Genomic DNA, 23,570 nt, shown 5'->3' with positions numbered 1-23,570 from the left:
TCATGTTACTAAATTATTTAGATTCTTTCACTGTCTTGGTTCGTTTTGATGGACATTCTTACTTTTAAAAAAGAAAGTTTTCAAAAAAACCCCTAAAACAAACCACTTAGCCTTAAAGAAATGGTTTGTTTTAAAAATATTCAGAAAGAAATGATTGATCAGTTCCTAACAACCTTTAATCCTCTCCAGAAATGAATTCCCAACGTGGATTTATAGACAGCAAAGTGGAGAATGGAAAAGAGTCTTTTAAAATACCTTTATCCTCCCAAGGAAACCCAGTCAGCACGTCTTGGCCTTCCACAGAGGCTGCTGTGAGACTCCACAGTTTAATCACCCCCCATCCTCCCACGAGGAAAGGGATATTTATTAATTCCACAAAAATCCAGTGTGTGGAAAACGCACTGTCCCCATGCTCACAGATAAGCCACGAGAACAGGGCAAAAGAAAGAGGAAATTCGCCAGCTTTTCTCTGTTTCCTATTTGGAAAAACTTCTTTTTCCTTGATCCTGGGGTTATCACTTGAGAGAGGGAGCCAGGTGACACAAAAGTGTCCCTGGAGCAAGAGGAGAAGGGCCCTGAAAAGCTGACACTTCATTTTTGGGGTCTTCTTCCTGTTTTTCATTCACTGTTTCCTCAGAGCATGAGGAAGAGCTGTGGCCCAGCTGATTTGTTCCACAGCTTCTTGACATGAAAATAATCTTCTTTTTCCCTCTTAACTTGCACAAAAACACCTCAGGAAGTTCAGTGGAAAGATTTGCAGTTTCCCTCCAAGTAATTTGGCTGTTTTACGGGTAGATTGTGAAAATAAGGATGAATTTCTCTTCACTCTCAGAAGATATATCTTGGAGTTTCTCAGAATCTTCTATGAAGGAATTTTATATAAGTTACATAAACAAGTACAAAGGGGCCCCATATTTCTGTATTTACAGTGGTCTCTTGTTTTAATACCAGAACAGACTGGGTTTAAGTATAACTTTTTTGAACCTAAACATAAAAAAAAGATTAAAGTTATTATTTAATTTTATCAACCGTTTAATGCCAGAACAGACTGGTTTTAAGTATAACCTTTTTGAAGCTACATATATATTAAAAAGAGCTTATTATTTAATTTTATTCAGCATTAGGAATTCTTTTTGAGGAGAGTTAAAACCATTCAGGTCAAGAAATGATCAGTGGGTGCAAGTGGGCAAAGCTCTGCCTTCCCTCTGTGACTTGACCTGTCTTGTGCCTGTCTAAAACTGATTTTATTTAATCCCTCCTGCCACAGTTGTGCTTAAAATAAGAGCTGAGATCTAATATTTATATTTGAGGTTGATACTGAAGAAAATGAAAGTTTTGGATCTACTTTGGGACTTAGCTTAGGTTGAATGTGAGTGTCATGTTCTCTAAGTATAATGAGCTGAAATTGGCTCCCACCCTAATGGATTTTATTTTAATTTTCACTGCCTAGTTGACTTTATTTTAATTTTCACCACCTAATCTTAATTTAGAGAGCATACAGTTAGAATTCTTGGGGTTTTTGCACTCAGGAAACGCAGTTTAAGCAAAGCTCTGGGTGATTTCTAACAGTGAAGATCCGAGAGCAGAAGTTACACTTGAAAGAAGTGGCCACTTAAAAACTAGAAATTTGTTTCTATTTCATTGAAAGTAGCTACAAATTCAATTTTTTCTGTGTCAAACTTGATTTTAAAAGTCCCTTTTTTTGCCTTTGGTTACTTAGTGAGGGCAATTTTTCTGTATTTCTAATAGATTTTTGAAAAAGTTGGATGGGAATGCAGCTGGTGTGAGGGCTGAGGCAAATGAGGATAATTATGAGGGTGAGAATGGAAGTAAATTAACAAAAATACTCTGCACTCTAATTTCAATATTAATTGCAGTGAGAACAGTAAAAACCTTTAAAAATAAATAAGATTAGAATTAATTTTAAAAAAGGGTTGTGGCTTTTCATCTCTTCTCTGTAACAGAAGTTCTTGATACAGAAACATCAAGGCCTAGGAATAACAAAGTTGTGTTGATCAATGATATTTAATAAAAATCAATACTTACAGAGAAAAAAAAAAACAAAACAAAAAAACCTGAAACAAACAAAAAAATCCCAAAACCCAAACTGAAACAAACAAAAAACCCACAAAACCCAAACCAAACCAAAAAAACCCCGAAGCAAGCAAACCAAACCAAACCAGCCCTGCCCAGTTGGATGTTCCTTTTCCTTCGGCAGCCCCATCAGTGCTTCATTTATTAGATTAATATAATATTGTTCAGTACTAATAATATATTACTGATTTGTTCATTTAAAAAGCAGAATGTGGTTCTGTAAAGCAGCAATAATAGGTTGGCTTGGATTTAGCCTTATTGTAACATACAGGTTATAATAATAGTGGATTGAAGTCCTTTTTTATTATTCTGAGGGGGAAAAAACCCTAAAAAATCGTAATTTTTAAAGATGTGGAGTGTCCAGTTTGAAATGTTGGAAATTGACTGAAATATGAGTCAGCCCCAGCTCACTCTTGGCTAAATTAAAATCAAATGAGTTCAGCAATAACAGACTAAAAGGAGCCCCAAACTTGGCTCACGATTTTCTCAGAACTGCTGAGTTTAGCAGTGAGTCGTGTGAAAAATGTCATGTGTGTTCCTTCCTCCTCCCCAAAGTGTTGCTCTGCAGCATTGGCATGGAAACTTCTTGTTTTCACCTCTTTAAGACAAATGCCCGGTTTTCAGATGTGTTTCATGTCAGTGCTTTGCATGCAATAAATGTTCCCTGCTTTGTGCCTTGGTTGAAGTGAAGTTTTTTAGGCCTCAGCCACAAAAATAAGGAACGTTGAGGCTCAAGAGCCAATGTTTTCTTGCTTTCAAGACAGGGCTGTGCCATCTGCTTCCAGATATAACTGGATAAATAAGAACACAGGCTGAGTTTAGTCCTGTTGGGAGGCAAATCCTGCACCTGCACCAACATTTCAGCCCAAAATGGAGAAGTGACATTTGTCTGCAGCCTGAATGCTTTTGTTAATTTAAGAAACAGCGTTGCTGCCCCTAAGCTTTTTAGCTGCTTGGAGCCATCCAGAACTTTCTGTTGGTTTACTGATCGAATTTTTAGCACTAAACACTGTTTTCATTGTAATCTAAGCCGTGAGGGAACAGCAGAGTGTCCATCTATGTTTAGCTCAGGTTTTTTGGCTCTCCCTTCATTTCTTGGCCACGGAGAGTGGGTTTGGTTTCCCTCTCTTTTTGGAAGAGGTTAAATTGAGTCATTGGACGTCTTGGCACCACCAGATTCCAGTCCTGAAAACACTTCAGGTCAGCATCAGACCCTTCAGTTCCTCCACCTTCTTCCCTACAATTTGGACTTCGATGTCCACATCAATCTGGTTTAGCTCCTTTCTTCTCACCTATTCTAATGGCAGCTGGGTTTTCATTTTCTTGATGTTCCCCTCCAGTCTGTCTTTCCCTGAGGGTACAGAATTAAGGCTTTTCATTGCCCCAGTTTTGTTCTGTTTTATTTTTAGACCTTGAAGCAAGGGTGAGGTCTGCCTGGGTGCAATACTGTTTTATAAGTAACTAATACAAGTTCTTATATTATGTGCAATAATCTGATCCAACAAAATTCCTTTCTTTTTTAGTAGGCCCTTAAGAGTAGCCATGAAGTCAGCATTCATTTTTCTAGTCAAGTGCTTTTGATAAATAGACTAAAACCCAAAATCACACTTGGGATAATGAAAATGATTATCAAGTGACTGAAAAGTCTGGGTTCTTTCCATATGAAAATGAGCTGCTGAGTAGGAGCAAGAGCAGTGGGAACACTGAAAATATGTTATGGGCTGTTTTCACTCTGAGATGTTTAATAGGGAAGAGGGAATGTCAAAGATGTTGCTCAGGTTAAAACACAGGTGGAAGCTGTGGAAGAAGCTGTGTGATAAGCTAGGAAAAAACTGAGGTGAAACGTTATTTTAAGGATCGGATGTGCCTAAATAAATCCACGTGTTGTCCTCTTCAAGTTTACAATGGAGTAGCTTAATAGAGGTAATTAAAGAAGTCAGTAATGAAGGAATATGATTCTATAAATCCACCTCAGTAAAAGCCAATTTACCAATTAAACTGAGGGGATGGGTGAAGAGATCCTCGCCTGAAGCTTCACCTTCCTCCCTGTTCATCCCAGAGCCAGCCCTGTGCGTGTACCTCTCCTCCTCCTCTTCTGGGCTGCTCCACACCTTGTCTGACAATTCTCTTGCTTGGAAAATAACACTGAAATGGGCATTTCAGACACTAAGAATAAAGACCAGGTTCAGTTTTGATGGCAAGAACTTCATTGAACAAAGTAACAAGCTGAACCAATTTTGCCTCTTTTTCAATTAGATCCCCTGATAGGATGTCAACCTAAGATAGTGGTTTTTGCCTCTTACGTGAGGACAGTGCAGTCTAAAGGCCAGAAAAATCTTGTTTTCAGAATGACTTCCATTTGCCTCCTGGTGTCTATTGGTTTTACTCCGGTCTGTGCCAAGTGCTGGTGTAGATGATTGAACTGTCATCCTTCCTTGACACAAATCATTCCACTTTTCCTGCTAAAATACCTGATAACAGCATCTCTTCTTCTGTAACAGCTGGAGGCTTCCCAGCTACCCTGAAAATAATTCCATGTCTTTCTGCTCTCTTACCCTTTCCTGACTAACCTTGGATTTCTCCTGCCTAAACAACCTTTTCATCCTTGTGGGCTTCTTCTCTAGTTTCAAACTCCACCTGATGAAGAAAAATGGTGTCTTTTGAACCATACAGAGTGAGAAATTTGTGACTCGGGCATTTCTTTCACACTTCAACAGCTCTGTGCGTATTCTCTCTTCTTGGGTCATAGTTTATAAGGGATTGTTTTTGGTTGATCTCAGAGGCTGTGCAGGATTATGTCAGGACTTGTGATAAAAAGGAGTGCTGGGGGGTTGTGGATTGCAGTGGCTGACTCAGGATAAAAAATCATAGGGACTGGTTGAAGTTGGAAGGGATCTCTGGAGGTTGTCTGGTCCAGAGCTGGTTGTTCAGGACTGGATGTATCCAGGTGTCTTTTGGATATCTTCAAAGATGGGACCTATCCCAAATGATTCTGTGACTCTGTTACAAAAGGAAATGATAGAAAGATGGGAATGATTTCAGTAATTCCATGCTGGGAAATGTGTCTGTTCTGTTCAGCCTGTAGACAGCAGAGAACTATTTCATCTTGCTTTAGTTGGAACTTCTTGAGGGGGAGAAGTTTACTTTTTGTCATTGACATGACAAAAGCAGGAATAAGATGGAACAATATCAAAAATGTGATTGGAAATTTCAGCCTCTGTTTTGCAGACACAAACATTTTTGGACAGAAATTCCCATGCTATACTAAAATATTTTATGGCTTTGTGGTTGGATCACAAATTACAAAGAATGGTCACACTAAACCTTTCATCTTTAGGAAGGAATTGTTCCCTGGGAGGGTGGGGAGGCCCTGGCACAGGGTGCCCAGAGAAGCTGTGGCTGCCTCTGGATCCCTGGCAGTGTACAGGGCTGGGCTGGACAGGGCCTGGAGCAGCCTGGGATAGTGGAAGGTGTCCATGGCAGGGGGTGGGACTGGATGGGCTTTTAAAGTCCCTCGCATCCCAAACCATTCCATGATTCCATGATCTTTGCTTCCTATAATGCCTGTTTACTTTGGGAATTGAATTCTTGTGATCTTCTGGCTTCTGGAGTTGTCTTCCCACAACCCGGTCCCAAAGCTGAGAAGGAAGTTCTTGTCCTGTCTTCCTTGTTTCCTAAGAAACAAGATCCCAGGCTGATAAATGTAATACAGAATCACCCTGTAGGTAAACACAGAGGTAACCCAGGGTCTGGGCCACGACTCATTCCTTGTTCCCTGTTCCAGAGCCGACAGCTGGAGTCGGAGACGGGAACGACTGAGGAGCACAGCCTCAACAAGGAGGCGCGGAAATGGGCGACCCGGGTGGCCCGCGAGCACAAGAACATCGTCCACAGCCAGCGGGTAGGTCTGGGAAAAGCACATTTCTTGGAAGAGGAGCTGCTGCAAGCACCAGGGAATTGTCTGGGGCCTGTGTTCACGTGGGTGTCAAAAGTCTACTCAGCACTAGGAAAATCCATGAGGAATTTGCTATTAAGTCTAACATCAAGATATAAAATTAGATGTGAATTGATAATTTGATGTCTGCGCCTCAGCTCAGAAGAGCCAAGGGCTGTGTTTGGGCATCAGGCAGCTGGATTTTGGAATGTGTCTATTAGGAGTGAGAATAAAACCAGAAGTTCCTTGCTCTTCCCAAAGAAGCCAGCCATGGAGGAGTCTGCTGTGCTTTCACCACATCCTGCCCAGTTTCCCTGTCATCCCTACTATTCCAACCCTCAAGCACAGCATCAGCTGGGGAAAAACAACATCCAGAACGCTCTGTTGTCTCTGGGAGAGCTCCAGGGAGACCTGAGAGCCTGTTCCAGTGCCTAAAGGGGCTCCAAGACAGCTGCAGAGGGATTTTGGACAAGAGATGGAGGGACAGGACGCAGGGAATGGCTTCCCACTGCCAGAGGGCAGGGATAGAATCATCACCATTTTTTTCCTGGGGTGGACCTTTGTTGGTCATCCCCAGCACCCAGTCAAACAGTAACTTCCCTGATTGTCACAAATACTTGTCTTTGGCATTTAGTTCATCTGTGCTGTGTTTCCTTGTTCCTGGCAGACCCTGGAAGAGCTGGAATGCCACGGGCCCGTGATGTCCGAGCAAACCCGAGCGGAACTGGAGCAGAAAATAGATGAAGCCAGAGAGAGCATTCGCAAGGCTGAGGTAAGGAGGAGATTCTTTTGGCATTTTCAGTTCCTTAGCACAGGGACATCTTTGTTACAGCTGTTGCATTTGGTTGATGGAAATGCCTATTTCCAGCATCAAAAGCCAGGGCATTTTAAGATGTTATTTTTTCCCCCTTCATTTGGTATTTGTCAAATCACTGAATCAACTTCATGAAAGTCCAGATCAGAAGAGTGATATTAAAGACACCTCCTGATGAAGAGTGAGAATCTCTCTACTTGGGCTTTATCTGAAACAGATTGAAAAAGAATCTCAGGTGTACTAATTGCCTTCTGCTTGAAGGAATTAATACCAGAAAATGGCGATTTTATCTCTGTCTTCATATTTTTAGGTTCTAGAAGAGACTGCCATGTGCTGTTGTAGTGGGTTTTGATACACAAACTGATTCTGGCTGTTGATGGGAAAACATTGGAAATAATCCTTGTATCTCTGATTTTACTGTGAGCTGCTTTCAAAGGGTTACAGAGGTTTATGAGACCTGTTGTGGATTAAGACTCGTGAAAAAATTAACCTCTTATTTGGCTGCCAGTGTTGGGTTGGTAAAAGTGAACTGTTTTCATGGCCACTGACTGAAAAACCCCACTGCAGGCAGCAGGAACAGATGAGTGGGTTGCTTAATTAAAACTGTAGAACAAACTTAATTGTTGCAGTGAAGTGCTTCTCATACCTCAGAGTACCTGATGTAATTAGGAATGTGATTTACAGGTAAAGGGGTTAGAAAATACAGAGCAAAATTATTCCTCCTCCTGGTGGGAGAACTGTCAGGCTCCCTTTTTAAAGCAAATGCAGGATATGGTTTTTTAAAACCTAATTCTTACAGAAAGAGGTTTGAAAACCTGTTTTGAGTAAATTATTTCCAACAGACCATACTCCAAAATACTTGTGTATATACATGTGTAGTTAATGATTAAATCTGCAAGGACAGAGAGCATAAGAATAAAAGATAAAGGCAGCAGCAGCAAGAAATAAAATCAGGATAAGAAGCTGCCAAAAAGAAAGATCTCACAACAAAATATTATAAAATTAGAATCAATTACAAATTAAATCAGTCTGGAACTTAAGTGACTGAGGATAGAGGGAAAGTTCCAAAAAGTGGAAGTTTTATAGATAAACATGAATTATTTTCTTCAAGGTGTGTTTTAGCTAATCCAAATAGTTTCAGCTAATACAATATTTTCCTGGTTTTCCAGTGTGTTGGAGTTAAACCATCCCTTATCTTTCCAATATCTAACACGTGCCCTGTTTTACAAGGGAATATGGTGCCAGTGCCAAGTACTGGAGGATAAAACTCAGTGACTGAGGGATTTTTGCCAACTTGCTTCTCTTCTGCTGCATATTTTAAAGGCATGAAGTTATCCCTGAGTTTTTGGAATGGTGTGGAAACCACTTTGTGGGACTTGTCTGTATTGCCACCAAAGCTGTTTATAGCATAGCATTGTTTATTTGTTTATGATAAGCCAGTAAGTGAGTTCAGGGAGCTTTTATTTCCACCTAGGAATGGCTTTTTCTTTTAGCCCTGTTAGTCCCCACTCTTCTAAGACTGAGCTCAAGCCCACTAATTAGACAAGAGGTTTTTGCACACATAAAATCCTGGAGAAGAACAACCTAAGCTTTGAGCTAAAACCTTTTCTTTGGGAATGCAATTATAATTCCTTCCAGTGTGTGAAAACCAAACATTCCTGCATATTTAGGTGCAACTGATTGAGTTGGAATTACTGAGGGTTAGGTTGGGGTGTGGTATTTGTGCAAGAAGTTATTTAGGTTGTAGGGAGGCTGTGGAGTTGGTTTTGGTATCACATCTGGAGGTGTGTGAGGATGACACAGAGGTTTGATTTTTATTTTATTTTTCTCTTGAAATGCTTGTTATTTTTATGGAAATTTTTATGCTTGTTCTGTGCCATTTTGGTTTCTTGAATCATTCCTTTTCCTTTGCAAATCCACTTCCTTCCTTCTTTTCTGTCCTCATCATTCCTGAAGGGGAAGACAACTTCACAGACAGATTGGGATTAATTTTTTCTGGTGTGGTGATCTTCCAGTTGCCTGTTTCTCCTTAGGGAATTTTATATCCCTGACAGATTGCTCCAGTGCCAGTCTCAGTGTGCCTTACAAAGCAGGAGGGGCTGAGTCAGGGCCTTTTAGAGAGGATTCTTTTGGGTAAAGGTTTTTTTTTCCAGGGCATATTGGGCATAGATGTGCTCATCTCACTGCCCTCTTCCTTGGAGACCCTGAATCCAGGGAAATCTAAGCCCCAGGAGGAACTGAGGAGCTGTTCCATATGGATAACTGGATTTAACAAGCACAGGGATGTGGAAACAGGTGTAAATTGAAAGTACAGCAAAGGAATTGAGTAAAAATGTGGTCAGGATCAGGAAATACTGGAGAATCCCAAGGTTTTCGACTTCCACAAGATGACTGTAAACCCTCAGATTGGCACTTCCACAGCTCAGTGGGTTATTTCTCATCTTTTTCTCCCTGGGATAACAGCTATTTTTCCTTGTGATGTTTTCAGGGAGCAAATGCCTTGATTAGAATTGGGAGGAAATTAGGAATTCCAGCAGAGTGCTGCCATGCAGGTGATACATGGCAGATGTGACTGTAACTGATAACCAGAACACACATTTTTGTGTTGAAATTGGAAAATTTGGGGTTTGTTGAAGCATTTTTTTGTTTGTTTGATTGCTTGTTTTAAAAGGAAATGTTAAAATAATGTTACATTTTGAGTGATAATACCTCTGGCACTGGCAAAGAAGTAAAATTGACTGTAGTGAATGACACACTGTGGAGTTCAGATCCAGAGGGATTCCATCCTTGTCCCAGCAGCATTGAACCACTTTGGTAAAGACAAGCTCTTAGAGCACAAGGTGCTCCTTCAAATTGAAAGTGGCACAGATCAGGCATCAGCTGCAAAGGAGATCAATGAAAAAATTGGGAATTGATACTGAAAACTGATAATTTGTGAAAATAAACCCTTCTTGGAGCTCCTCTCTACTGACTCAGCCAATTCAGGTAATTGAAGTAGAACTTCTGTGTTTTAAGCTTTGATTTCTGTAACAGCAGGAAGGAAGGAAGGAAGGAATTGAGCTTTCCATTTTCCCAGTGCTGGAATCCCTTTATCTTTCAATGACTGGAGACAGAAATTTACTGGAAGCAGAGCCCGACCCCCCCCCCCGGCTGCCCCCTCCTGTCAGGGAGTTGTGCAGAGCCACAAGGTCCCCCCTGAGCCTCCTTTGCTCCAGGCTGAGCCCCTTTCCCAGCTCCCTCAGCAGCTCCTGGGGCTCCAGCCCCTTCCCAGCTCTGTTCCCTTCCCTGGACATGCTCCAGCCCCTCCAGGTCCTTCTTGTCATGAGGATCCCGAAACTGCCCCCAGGACTGGAGGTGCCTCAGCAGTGCCAGCAGGGGAGATTTCTTCTCATCTTACTTTTCCTCTCTCAGACCAAAGACCCCAGTGTGGGTCTCCCCGAGCAGTTGAGTTGTCCCAGGGCTGACGTGATTTTTCGCTGGGATGGTGGGAGGTTTCCCCTTTGCTCTCAGGTCTTTGGGCCTCCACAGCAATTAATCCTGTTCCCACTTAATTATAAGGGGATGCATTTTATCTCCTCGTCAGGATATGTACAGCTCTCCAGAGAGTGTTTGTACCAGATTAGATCTGGTTAAGGCTCATTGCGGTGCCGTTGGCTTGGTTTGATCAGCTCGGAGATGTGGGGCCATTTTTAATTGTACGTGGAGGGCTGATTTACCCCTCTCCTTGTATTTGGCTGTGGATATTTATTGCTGTGTTGTGTCACAGTGGGAACAAAGCAAATTCCATATGCTTCAGGAAAATAAATGAAATGGAGTCGCAGAATCAGAGGATGGTTTGTGTTGGAAGGGACCTTCAGGATCATTTAGTTCCACCCCCTGCCGTGGGCAGAGATACCTTCCACAAGAGCAGCTTGCTCCAAGCTCTGTGCAACCTGGCCTGGAGCACTTCCAGGGAATAAGGCTCCTAATCCAAAGAAAAGGGGAATTTGTAAAATGCCATTTGCTTCCAGCTCTGGTTGAGCTCAGGAAGCAAAGGCTGGGAGAGCTGTGCAGGGAGCCAGGTGCCATCCCTGCAGGACATGTGTAGGAGCTGTTGCTCTTTCCAGGTCAGCAGATTGAGGACTGGCCTGGGAAAATGCCAGGGACATCCACAGAGCAGGAATTTCAAACTCCCTTGTTGAAAAGCAGTTTAGTGAGGGGGAGAGTGACTTTTTTCTTGGTGGGTAGTGCCAGGACAAGGGGAATGGCTTCCCACTGCCGGAGGGCAGGGTTAGGTGGGATATTGGGAAGGAATTGTTCCCTGGGAGGGTGGGCAGGCCCTGGCACAGGGTGCCCAGAGCAGCTGTGGCTGTGCCTGGATCCCTGGCAGTGTCCAAGGCCAGGCTGGACATTGGGGCTTGGAGCAGCCTGGGACAGTGGAAGGGGATGAGCTTTGAGATGTTTCTAGTCCAGCCTCTGCCTAAACCTCACTGAATTTTTTGGTTATGAAGTGTCCATAACATTTTTCACCATATGAAGAACCAATGTTCACCCCAGGACCACAGAGAAATGTGTTAATAGATGTTTGCATTCATTTATTTTATATCCATTTAATTATCTCCTTACAGAATTTGAGTGATTTCCATTCAGCCCTGTTCCCAGCAGCCTGGGAGCCCCTTTTTAAACTCTACAAATTCAGTCTGTAGGGATCTTTAATGTTTCATGTGCCTAAGCTTGGGAAGAATCCGTCTGCCAGTTGGGCTGGAGCTGTGGATTCTTCTCCATGAGTAGCTTCCCCTCTGTTTCCTTCACCTTGGAATTCCCTTGGGAGAGGTGTTCTCTGTGCCAGTCCCTCATTTCCTGTTTGCTTCACCCCAGCAGCCTCGTTGGATTTCAGTCCATGCAGATTATTTAGCCTATAAATGAACTCCTGGAAATAGCTGTACAAACCTCCTGCCCAGCCTCCCACTTAGAAAAGAAACCCACTCCATGTTGTGGTGGGAAATGTCATTTATGAGCTAATTCCCCACCTAGTGCAGAAAAAGGATCCAGATTTTGGGTGAGTTGTGTTGGACAGGATTTATCTTTTTGGTTGGGGTGGTTTTGCCACAGCCGTGGGTTTTCCACTCCAAACCCCAGCAAGGCAGTGAAAGTTGAATTTTTTGGTTTATTTCCTCATACACCCCTACTTTAAGACAGTGGGCTGTGATTTAAAACTGAACTGCATGGAATAAGACTCACTTTGGGTTTTGAGAAGTTTAGGTCATTCCAAGACTTAATTATAAATCAAATTGATTTATAGTCATGTCTGCCTATCAGTGTATCATGATTCCAGTGGCCCAAAATGTAACTTTTCCTGAAGATAATTATTTCATTTTAATAACTTTTCCAATTAAAAAGCCTGGAATTTCAACAATAAGTGTTTCTTAATGGGGACAGAAATAAAGATAATGGCTTTCCAGAATGTTTTGCCAGAATCTTTCCACATTGATTTCTTCCTGGCTAAAAGAATTTGCCAAATGAGAGTGTTCAACCACTTGGGGACATGGTCAGTGGTGGCCTTGGTAGTGCTGGGGGAATGGTCTTAGAGGGATTTTCCACCCTAAATGATTGCAGGATTCTGTGATTCTATGATTCTATGATTTTGTTCCTGCCACTAAAAAAATATTGCACTGGAATAAAACATTTCTCACAAAAGGTGGTTTGGGTATCCTCATAATCCTATTTTAATCTGATTTTAGTATCTGACCAAGCTCCTAAGTACAACTCTTGTGTAGAATAAATAATTCTGAATTCTTCAGGAGAAAAAAATCTGGACAAGGCCCAGGGTTTCTTCTGCACCTTAAAAAGCCATGGCAGGTAAAGCAGCTCTGTTTTCAGGAAAATCCATTTAAAACTGGTTTTAACAATCCTAAACCAGAATATTGAAGGGGCTGCATTTGCTGCATTTCTGTGCGGTTTTTAGCCCAGCACCTTTATAAATGGCTTTGAAGGACTTGGATCCGAGGTGTTTGTGGGATGTGAAGGAACTCTGGGTTTCTTTCCAGCCCTTTTCCTCCTGGGAACAGGGAGCAGCTCTGTAATGTTCCTGCTGGGTTTCATTTCCATGCCTTGCAGAGAAGTTGTGCATCTTCATCTTGAGTAAACTGTGGGTCTAAAACCACTGCTTAATTAAGAGTGGAACAGTAAATAAACAAAACTATTCCGTCTCCCACGTGGAGCAATGTCAGGTATGTGAGGAATAGATAACAGTGTTTATATTTTCTAAAACTTGGGTGGTTTTTCCTTTCATCTTCCTAGAACCTCCCAGCAGGAAGAACAGCTCAGAGAAGCAGGAACCCCCCAGAAGAGTTTGTATATGTGGTGGGTGGCTGATGGTTTTTTAATCGGTGTAAAAATACCCCAGTCCTGAGCTATTAACCAGTAATTGGTGACTGTAAACAGCATTTTCACTGTTACACAGGAAAATGTTTGTCCTGCAGTGAGACTTCCTAACAATGAAATTTGGGCAGCACCCAGATTTCAGAGCCAGTGCTGGATTCCAGCATTCCTGGGCTTTGGAAGCTCAGCTGCCTTCCTGGAGATGCTCAGTGTTGCTGGGAATGCCAGGGGTCACTTGATTTAAGATATTTTCAGGTCTGTCAGTGGAGGTCACTTAGCTGGGGCACAGCACGAGTGTCCCTGGGGAGCATCCGTTGGGAGAGAGGGAAAACCAGTGGTTAAAGCCTTGTTTAGTTTTAAATGGGATGATCTTTGCAAGGGAACAAGGCTTTCAGAAAAGCTTGTGATGCAACATGGTGCTGGTGAAATCAACAGTATCGCCCTCTTTCCTTCTTACTTAACGTTTTATTTTGGGATAATGAAAGCATCAAACCCCAGCTAATTTAGGTGTAGTGGTATTTGAATGAAGTGTTTGTATCTTCATAGAATCACAGAGTCATTGAGGTTGGAAAAGCACTCTGAGATCATTGAGTCCACCCCAGCACTGCCAAGGCCACCACTAAACCATGTTTAAATGTGTAGCTGTTCCTGTGTGAGAAGCAGAATAAAGTTACATTCCTGAGTGGTATTTTATTTGTATTTTTCCTATAGGTGGGAAGCTGTTAACTCTGGTCTACCAGCATAATTATTTAGGTAAAAATATATTCTCAGCTTGTAAATGACTTTCAAGTGCAGGCCTGACCTAGTGCTCTTGGTGCTTTTATGGCTTGTCTGCAATGGAATGAAACTCAAACCATTTGTGGTTTGGAACAAACATTTGTTGACTGTTAAGGCTCCTGGGTGTAAATAGGGAGGGGGAACTCCATGGGATTTGCTGGGTACGTTGAATTAAAACCTCTTGTCAAGTACACTCAAGAATTCTGGAGCAGCTTGTTTATTTTAGCTCACAATTTGTACAAACAAACTATGGCAGAGTGAGGACTAAAAGCAACTGCAGATGTTTGTAGCAGCCTGGACCAATGTTTATTGCTGTAGCATAACTCAGCCTAATTGGAAATTGCATAACGAGGTAAACAGCAAAACAACGGGGCTGGGCAATTCTGTGGTGGAGGCACAGGGAAAGTCCTTGTAAATCGGTGTCAGGATGTAAAGACAAATAAGGGGAAAGCTGCTTCACTCCACAAGTAAATACATACATTAATATGTATATATTTATGTATTCAAGGCCAGGTTGGATGGGGCTTGGAGCGACCTGGGATAGTGGGAGGTGTCCCTGCCCCTGGCAGGGGTTGGGACTGGATGATTTTAATGTCCTTCCAACCCAAACCATTCTGGGATTCTGTGACTGAGTTGCCTTTGACAAGGTTGTTCTCCCTGCCCTGCATGTTCCTGTGCAGCTCTGTGGCTGAAGTGGCTTTGTTCAAAATCTTGAATGCTTAGGAGCAGGAGAGAGGGGATGCACATGAACGTATTTAATGTTTCCTCCTTTTCTCAGCTCTCTGAACACTATTTACAGTACCTGTTAATCATTCACTTGGAGACCCCTTGCATGAAGAAGTGGAAACTTCCCTTTGCTCAGTGGCTTTGGCTTTTCCCATGGGAAATACCTCTGAAAGTTGTCCCATCCTCCTTTCTCCATCCCTGATGAAGGGGGAGACCATGTGCGTGCAGCTGTAGCCACACGAAGATACATCTGACATCATAAATTCTCCTTTTACAACTTACCTACTCTTTAAAGTCACATTTCTTCTACGCAGAATTTAAAATAATGCCTCTCAAAAGTGGTTTGATTTAGACAGGTTTAAAGTCACCTTCACAAATAAAGTGAAAATGGAGACGTGTTTGGGGGTTCAGCTTCATAAAGTTAACAGTCATTTCTTTTCTGGTTTATTTTCTTAGTAGAAAGAGATGATTCTCTGATTCTGTAAGTGCAGCAGCCTGTCAGAAATGAGCAAAATACCTGTATCACTTCAGCTCAACACGAAGTTTTCTGTAGAGTAAGGATGTGTGTAAGAGAGAAAAACCTACATGGCATTGTAATTCACTGTACACATATTCTCCATAGCCTACTGTGCTTCAGCCATTACTGGAAAGGGAAGTTCCCTCTAATTTATGCCTGAACCCTTTTGCTCGTTTTGCTTGGATTCCCAGTGCTGCTGGGAGCTTGGTGTGTCAGGGATGCTGCAGTGAGGTGCTTCTGATCCCTGTGGGAAGGGCTGGAGGGGAGAGAAAGGAGATGAAGCTTTGCTACTTGCTAAAAATGACGAATGCTACGAAAGGGAATGCAGGAGAAATTCCAGGCTGGTTCAGTGGGTTTCTGTTGTTGCCTCCATCAGTGACTCAATGAAGGATTTTTGGGAAATCACTTGATTTTTGTTTCTCTGATGAGCAAGGGCAGCAGGAGGGTGTTGACAGGGCTGGACTGGACAAAAATATCCTCAGTTTTATCCCTGGGTTTGCCCTCCGCTTCCTGATGCAAATCTGCTTTTTTTGAAGTCCTGAGTTTCTTCACGCTTCTCTTCCCATCCCTCCTGTTTAGACTGTGAGCTAATTTGGATCAGGGTGGTGCTTTGCCATGAATTTGTTAAATCTTTGGCTCCATTGCCCAGCGAGTGTGCCAGGATGCTGAAGTGAACCCAGCTGTCAGAAAACCTCCATTTTCATGCTGTTCTGAAGAGAAAAACCCTGAAACTGTTTGTTGGAGTGCGATACGTATTTAATTTTGAGATGATTAACATACTCTGCTTCCATAACAAATGAGTTTCCTGTGATCTCTGGCACGTGCTGGTGGAAAAGAGCCTCGTGTGGGAGTTGGTGGGTTGGTGTGTGTGTGTGTATCCTATGAGATTTATTTGTGTTTCAAATCCAGTTCAGTCACCACCTGGAAGGGTCTGCTCTGTGGATGTTCCTAGTTTTTAAAATCCTGGGAAGCGCTGGGTTGTTGGACTTTAAAGCTACACTGAACTACTTAAGGGTATGAATTGGGAGCGAGCATAAACTCAGAGGTGTTATTTTAAAAACACCAACTGGTGAGATTGGCTGGGCCTCCAGAAAACCATTCCCTGTGTCTTGGCTCACACCACGCTCCTGCAGGCAAGGAAATGAGGAATGGCAGCCACCCGGGTCATTCCTGGATGGGAAGATCCCGCAGGGCGAGGTGGAATCCTGAGGAATTCTGAGCCGTGTGTGTTTGTGTCCCCAGATCATCAAGCTGAAGGCAGAAGCGCGGCTGGAGCTGCTGAAGCAGATCGGGGTGTCCGTGGACACGTGGCTGAAGAGCGCCATGAACCAGGTGATGGAGGAGCTGGAGAACGAGCGCTGGGCCAACCTGCCCTCGGTCACCAACAACGGCTCCGCGCACCTGGTACGGATCCGGGGGGAAACCTCCCCCAGGGGCTGCTCCTGGAATACAGCCCTTCCAGAGGAGGCCCCGCAGCTGCTCCAGGGCTGGAGCCCCTCTGCTCTGGAGCCAGGCTGGGAGAGCTGGGGGTGCTCACCTGGAGAGGAGAAGGCTCCAGGGAGAGCTCAGAGCCCCTTGCAGGGCCTAAAGGGGCTCCAGGAGAGCTGGAGAGGGACTGGGGACAAGGCATGGAGGGACAGGACACAAGGAATGGCTTCCCGCTGCCAGAGGGCAGGGTTGGGTGGGATATTGGGAAGGAATTGCTGTCTGTGAGGGTGGGAGGCCCTGGCACAGGGTGCCCAGAGCAGCTGTGGCTGCCCCATGATCTCTGGCAGTGTCCAAGGCCAGGCTGGACATTGGGGCTTGGAGGAACCTGGGATAGTGGAAGGTGTCCCTGCCCATGGCAGGGGGTTGGAATGGGATGATTTTGAAGTTCCCTCCCAACCCAAAGCATTCCATAAAAAAAAAAAAACCTGAAAATGGTTGGTTGGTTGTTAACCAACAGGGAAAATCTTGTGGTTTTACATGGCTGAATTTAACAGGAACTAAAAAAAAAACAAAGCTCAAAAAAAAGGATTTTTGGGTTTCTTTGCTGGGTTTAGTTTAAATTGATTTTTCTGACCTTGGGTAAGTGCCATAATATTTATTTGCCATTTCCTGAGAAGAAAAATGTCTGTGTGTTTGTCTAAAGTTTCATTAATAGTTGAGGTTGTTATCTTGAGATCCCTGAATTAGAGACTTTCTTCTTCCAGATAAGGTCTTTATTCTTCCTTAGAAAACAAAGTTCTACATCATTCCTTAAAGAATCATTTATGTGGAGATTGTGGGGAAAGTCATCAGGAGACCAAAGCCTGTTTTCCAAATTGATTCCGATATTTTGAGGTAAAAAACCTTAATTCATTAAAACAGTCAGTGCGTGGCTTGGAAAACAGACTTTCCTTTCCTGTGACCAGGGTTAGATGTTTTCCCTCAAAGATCTTTCATGGATTATTTGAGGTACAGTAGACAGGGCTGGGGAATGGTTGGACTCAGTGATCTTGGAGGCCTTTTCCAGCCAAAGTGATGCTGTGATTCCAAGCTAACTCTTTGGAAAATTTCATCCAATATCATCAAAACTGATCTAAAAAGCAGCTTTGATCAGTGGAAGGTTGGTTATGATGTTTTTAATTGAGTTGTACATAAGACTAATTGCATTTGTAGTGTCTGTACACTTGTTTAGCTTGGAAGAAAGCATATTTTTAGGTAATTCAAGGACGAATAAAAAGCAAACTCTCATTTTCCTCCCCTTTTCCCCAGGAAGGATGAAATATTTCAGAATCAGTAGTGATGGCTGAATCAAAGAAACGCTGTTCAGAAAAGAGGAACTGCTAAAAGAGCTTTTAGGGGTTTTTGCTCATTCCCATATTTCTTTGTGCTCTTCATATGTTTTTTCCTTCTTTTTTTTTAATAGGTTTTCTTGGTAGTGGTAGCAAACCCTTAGAGGGAGAGGGTTTTTTTGGAGGCACAGATGTTTCCCTCTGTGGTAACTTCAGTTTGGAGAAGAGAGCATTGACTGGAATCTCAGCAGATGCTTCCCCAATTCCCTCTTTGCTTCCTTCAGGCTGTTGGGAAGTTTCTCCTCGGATGCCACACCCAGCTCGTGGTGGTGATTTGCACTGAAGGTTGTTGCAGGCTTTATTGTCATCATTAATATAATTAGGAATTAGAGTTGGAGTGTGCAGATCTGAGTGTCAGCCCTCCCAAATCCCAAAGGAAATCCTGTTCTGGTTTCACTTCAGATGCTCTCTGGTCACAGTAGGTGAGGATTTGTTGCGTAGCTGTGGTAAACAGTGATTTTATTCCATTTCTTCTTGTACTCCACCTCCTTTAACTCCCCTGTGTGCCTGTTGGGCTGCTCCCAAGCCCTCATTCCCAGTCTCCCCAGACAAGGCACAGTTGGCCCTGGAGCTGAGCCCCCCGTGCTGGTCCCAGGCGATGCCACAGCCTGGGAGGTTCAGCTCTGAGTCTCATTTTCCCCTTTTACACTTACGTAGGCTCCTGTATTTAAAAAAGGCTCTGTTGACCTTGGCAGGCCAGACAGGGACAGCCCAGAGATGGAATTCTTAGAGCTGGGACCAAAATTACACCAGAATTCAGAGGAATTACTGCAGTTTGTAACAAGCAGCACTTTCACTCCAGCCTGGAGGAGTGGGCAGTGTTTAACAGAGCTGGGAAGGGGCTGGAGCCCCAGGAGCGGCTGAGGGAGCTGGGAAAGGGGCTCAGCCTGGAGCAAAGGAGGCTCAGGGGGGACCTGTGGCTCTGCACAAGTCCCTGACAGGAGGGGGCAGCCGGGGGGGTTGGGCTCTGCTCCCAGGGAACAGGGACAGGACCCTTCTGTGTATATGTGCAACAACCCAAGACAGATTTTTATACAGAAATACATTTCTGTCGTTTTTTTCATGTGTGTAATCCACTTTCTCATCACCAGCCCTGCATTTCTTCCTGTGTTTGCTGCCTGTCCCACCCCTTTAAGTGTCATTCTGTCCCGTGCATTTATTCCTTGCTGCTGCCGTCTTCCATCCCAGGCTCTGCAGAAGGATGAGCTTTCTCAAGCCAACCTCTCAGTTTCCTGTTTTCCCTCTTGGTGCCTGCTTCCCAGATGATTCCAGCCAAGGAGTTAGAGCAGCCCACGTGCTGAAAATGAAGGCGTGTTTTTCCTGCTCGTGGTAGAAAGCCAGGAGCAGATGCTGCCCAGACTTTCTAGACATGATTTGCTGATTTCCATGATGTCCCAGCTGGATGTCAGCACTGGCTGCTGGGACCATGCACAGCAAAAGGCAGACACAGGAGGGGAAACCTCCAATTTGCCACAATTTGCAGTTGGTTGCTGATGTCCCAAAGCATTACCCAGCTGTAGGACAGTTTTTGGTTATCCCAACATCCAGGAATACACCAAAGGAGAGATGGAGGCAGACTGCTCTGGAATGAGAGTGAGGAAGAAAAAATCACCAGGATTGCAAGGATTTGGTTTGGAAATAGTAACATAGAAACTAATTAAGTCACAAAATGATGAAGCTTTGTACTCTTGTAGTCCAGGCCTAGAAGAGCAAAGCTGTCAGAGACCTACTTTAGGGAAATTTCACAGGAAATTTGTAGGCTCAGCTTAACTTCTTTTATTTATCAGCCTCTCACTTTTCACGGGGAGCACCAAATTCATTCCCAAATTAACAGGAATAAGCACAGGGAAGATGGAACTACATAGCAGTGTTGCCTTTGATTCAAAGGACTGTTTTCTCAGAGTAATTCATCATTTTCATGTGAGATAACATATTTATTCAAAACATAACCCAGGCACGAGGCCAAAGCACAGCTCATGGTAGTCTTACCCAAACTTGTATTTTTCCAGTATATTGACTTCAGGTTTTATTTAAACTTTTATAGCAAGTTTTTACAGATCTTCCTTTCTCTAAGAATTTTTGTAATAAACTGCAGCAAATATGTTGCGGAGAATACACCAGCTAGAAGGTTGATATGGGGGTTTATTTTTTTTAAACTTTAAATATTTCCACTGCAGATTTATTTTATAACTCGTGGTCACTGGTACATTAATCTTTTAGTAGCATAAATTCTCTTTTTACCATTAAACTGTTTTCTGTGCCTCTGCAATGGCATCTCCAAAGTACTTTAGTCACAGCTTATATGGAAAACAGATTTTATAACTGTCCAGCAGTTGTGTTGGAGCTTCCAAAATCTTCAGCAGTTCTTTTTAAAGTCCACATGCTTGTGCTTGAACAAAGAAATCCAGCTGAGTTACTTTCAATAACAATAAGTCATAAAAAACACAGACTGAAAAATATTAACCAGCTCATTTTCACTGTTATTTCTTCACCGATTTTTAGCAGCTTCTGTAATGCCAATTGCAATTTGTTTTACCAGGTCAATGCTGATGCAGAAAAGGAAGAGGGTGAAGAGTTTGAAGACAGCCTGGATGTTTTTGATGACAGCAGTTCTAGTCCTTCTGGTACTCTGAGAAATTACCCTCTCACCTGCAAAGTTGTTTATTCCTATAAGGTTAGTGATTTTTTTTTTTTTAATTAGAAAAATGAGTTCTATTAAAAATAATAAATGTGCCTGTGGGAGCTTGAGGTTTGCTTTGCTGGTAGGGTGGGATTCAGGGAGCTTCCATCTGCCCTTTGGAGGGAGAGTGGCTCTTGTGAATGGCAGAACCTTTATTGGGATGTTGTAGTTTATTAAAGCTTTCAGGTTTTTAAAGAACATCTGTTTTAATAAAAGTCTAGATGGGAATGTTCTTCCCACTGCCCATGCCTTGCCCTTAAAGCCACTTTCCTTTTCCATCCTTCCTGTCCCACACTCCAGGCTTCTCAGCCAGATGAACTGACCATAGAGGAACACGAGGTGTTGGAGGTCATTGAAGATGGAGATATGGAAGACTGGGTAAAGGTAGGATTTTCTGAGCTTGTTTGCCTCAATGCTTTCAGGATAGAAGCTGGGATGGGAGGAAATCGTGGGGTTCTTTGCAGAGCAGAGTTCACAAGCAGGGAATGGCTCCTGTTGTTCGTTCACAGGCACGGAACAAGGCGGGACAGGTGGGATATGTGCCGGAGAAGTACCTGCAGTTCCCGACCTCCAGCAGCCTCCTGAGCATGCTGCAGTCCCTGGCTGCGCTGGACGCCCGATCCCACACCTCCAACAACTCCACGGAGGCTGACCTGGTCCCGGGCAGCCTCAACGGAGACTCCAGTGGTAAATTCCAGTTAGAAATGCTTAAGTATTGAGCTGGCTCTTGAAAACAGTCTGGACATCAAGGCTGGGAGACTATCCCAGATTTCATGGAATCACAGAATCATTAAGGTTGAAGACGACCTCCAAGGTCGTGAAATCCAACCTTTGACCAAATCCCGCCATATTGCAAAGTCTGCTCATTTTTTAACACTTCCACCATGGTGGAACTACACCATTTCCCAGCCTGTTCCAGTGTTTACCTACTATTCCAGGGAAGACATATTCTCTAACATCCAACCTTAACCCCCCCTGGTGCAATTTGAGGCCATTTCCTCTTGTCTTATCTTTGGTTTCCTGGGAGAAAAGGCCCCACCTGGCCCCAACCTCCTTTCAGGGAGTTGCAGAGAGAGACTGACCTGTATCTGAGCACAACCATTCTCAGTAATTAGCTCAGTAATTACCTCTCTCATGTCAAATCTGCATAATTCACCTCCTTAGCTCGTACAGCTGAGATTAAAATTAAGGCAAACCAAAATAATCTGGCTCAGCAATAACAGAATCTTGACAAGAACTTCGAAATCACCAGCTCCAGCTATAAAACTTTGTGTATCCTTGATATTTTTGTCTTGGCTCATTGGGTTTTTCCTTTTCCATTTTGCAGTCTGTTTTGTGAAAGCACTTTATGATTATGAGGGGCAGACAGATGACGAGCTGTCCTTCCCTGAGGGAGCCATCATCCGCATCCTGAACAAGGAAAACCAGGATGACGATGGCTTTTGGGAAGGAGAGTTCAACGGCCGCGTCGGGGTCTTCCCCTCGGTGTTGGTCGAAGAGCTCACGGCCTCGGAGAATGGAGAGACTCAGAAGATTGGGGATACCCAGGTATGGAAAGAGGTGTTGGCTTGGTTTATTATTTGGGCAGTTTGCAAAGATCTGTCACTTCTTCAGGGGAAAAAAAATCAGAACCAGTTTAAGGAAAAAAAACCCAGCCAAGTCCTCAGTGCTTGCATTTGAGTTTCTTACCCAGCCTAGTAATTATCAACAGATGTATTTTTGCAGATAGAACAGATTTGTGAATGAAGGCAGGTACTTGGGTAGAAGTGAATCAAAGGAGAAGACTCACAGTTTACTTCCTGTCATTAATTTATGAGAGACTGAGATGTCAGACACAACCTGGCAAAAAGAGAATTACAGGCTCTTTCAGCCCTAATTTAATGTTTTCATACTTAAATCTCTTCTGGATCCTCTCATTTTTGAGGGGCAGGATACTGCCAAGTTTTGGATTACAGTAACTTTTGCATAAAAGTCCTAATTTCTACAGGGTAGTTCTATAATACTTCTATCGTATTAGAAAATCAGACACATTCCCATGTGGAGATTGGGGCTAGAAACTGCACTTCCATGTTTTCTACAAAGGAATTTTTCAGTATTTTTATTCCTTGATTTAAGAAGACCGTGAAAATGAACATTTAAGTGCATTTGGGTAGGGATAAAGCTCCTGGTCCCAACGCTTTTGTGTGAACCCAGCTCGGCCAAACGAGCTGTTTGTTTCAAATAACCTGCAAAGAGCCTCTCTGAGTTACCTGGGAGAGGCTGAAAATTTCTGCTCAGTGGCAACCTAAGATTTAAAAAAATTGCATCCCTGTTGGATTCCTTGACTTTGCTTCCCAAACTTTCCTGTCAGCTGTGGAGGGAACTTGCTGGAGTAGGGATGGGTTGGAAAACTGGTGGGGGGGGGTGTGGGTGTGTCAAACATGCTGAGGAGGATTTGCCGCAGCCTCTCCCTGGTTTTGGCACAGGTATCCCCAACTCCAAAGGCCAACAACTCCCTGCCACCACTGCCTCTGTATGACCAGCCTCCCACCAGTCCCTATCCCAGCCCGGATAAAAGAGGATCCCAATTTTTCCCCAGATCTCCATCGACGAATGGTGAGAAACTTGTAAACATTTCGGGTAAAGGCTTCATTTAGAAGCCTTTCAGAGGGGCCAAAAAAGAGGAAAAGAGCATTTTTGCAACATAAATTCAGCAATACTGAGGGCCTTCTTTGTGATGGGGTGTTGCTTATTCCCTCAGAAAACAGCTTTGGTTCCGAGTCCACTGGATTCTCCCAACCTCCACGAATTCCTCCGGAAAGTTCCTATGGCAAACTGCGGCCTGTAAGTGACCAGCAAATCCTCTGGTTTTT

The 23,570-nt window shown here is 43.4% G+C and overlaps 1 protein-coding gene across 2 annotated transcripts in view; it reads left to right on the top strand.

The window, feature by feature from the left end:
• FCHSD2 (FCH and double SH3 domains 2) overlaps window positions 1-23,570 on the top strand; it is a 123,282-nt gene that overhangs the window by 96,418 nt on the left and 3,294 nt on the right. For both annotated transcript variants that reach the window (XM_042038120.1, XM_042038119.1), the window contains 9 exons: window positions 5,879-5,995; window positions 6,696-6,800; window positions 16,465-16,626; window positions 20,578-20,712; window positions 21,019-21,102; window positions 21,228-21,405; window positions 22,046-22,266; window positions 23,184-23,313; window positions 23,459-23,541. In XM_042038120.1, coding sequence (XP_041894054.1) covers window positions 5,879-5,995; window positions 6,696-6,800; window positions 16,465-16,626; window positions 20,578-20,712; window positions 21,019-21,102; window positions 21,228-21,405; window positions 22,046-22,266; window positions 23,184-23,313; window positions 23,459-23,541 — 1,215 coding nt within the window. The remainder of the gene's footprint in view (window positions 1-5,878; window positions 5,996-6,695; window positions 6,801-16,464; window positions 16,627-20,577; window positions 20,713-21,018; window positions 21,103-21,227; window positions 21,406-22,045; window positions 22,267-23,183; window positions 23,314-23,458; window positions 23,542-23,570) is intronic.

The sequence above is a fragment of the Corvus kubaryi genome, unplaced genomic scaffold (assembly GCF_017639235.1).
Source record: "Corvus kubaryi isolate FWS band 111438036 unplaced genomic scaffold, C.kubaryi_AGA036_p1.0 37391, whole genome shotgun sequence".
NCBI lineage: Eukaryota > Metazoa > Chordata > Aves > Passeriformes > Corvidae > Corvus > Corvus kubaryi.
This window is presented reverse-complemented; position numbering and strand designations above follow the sequence as displayed.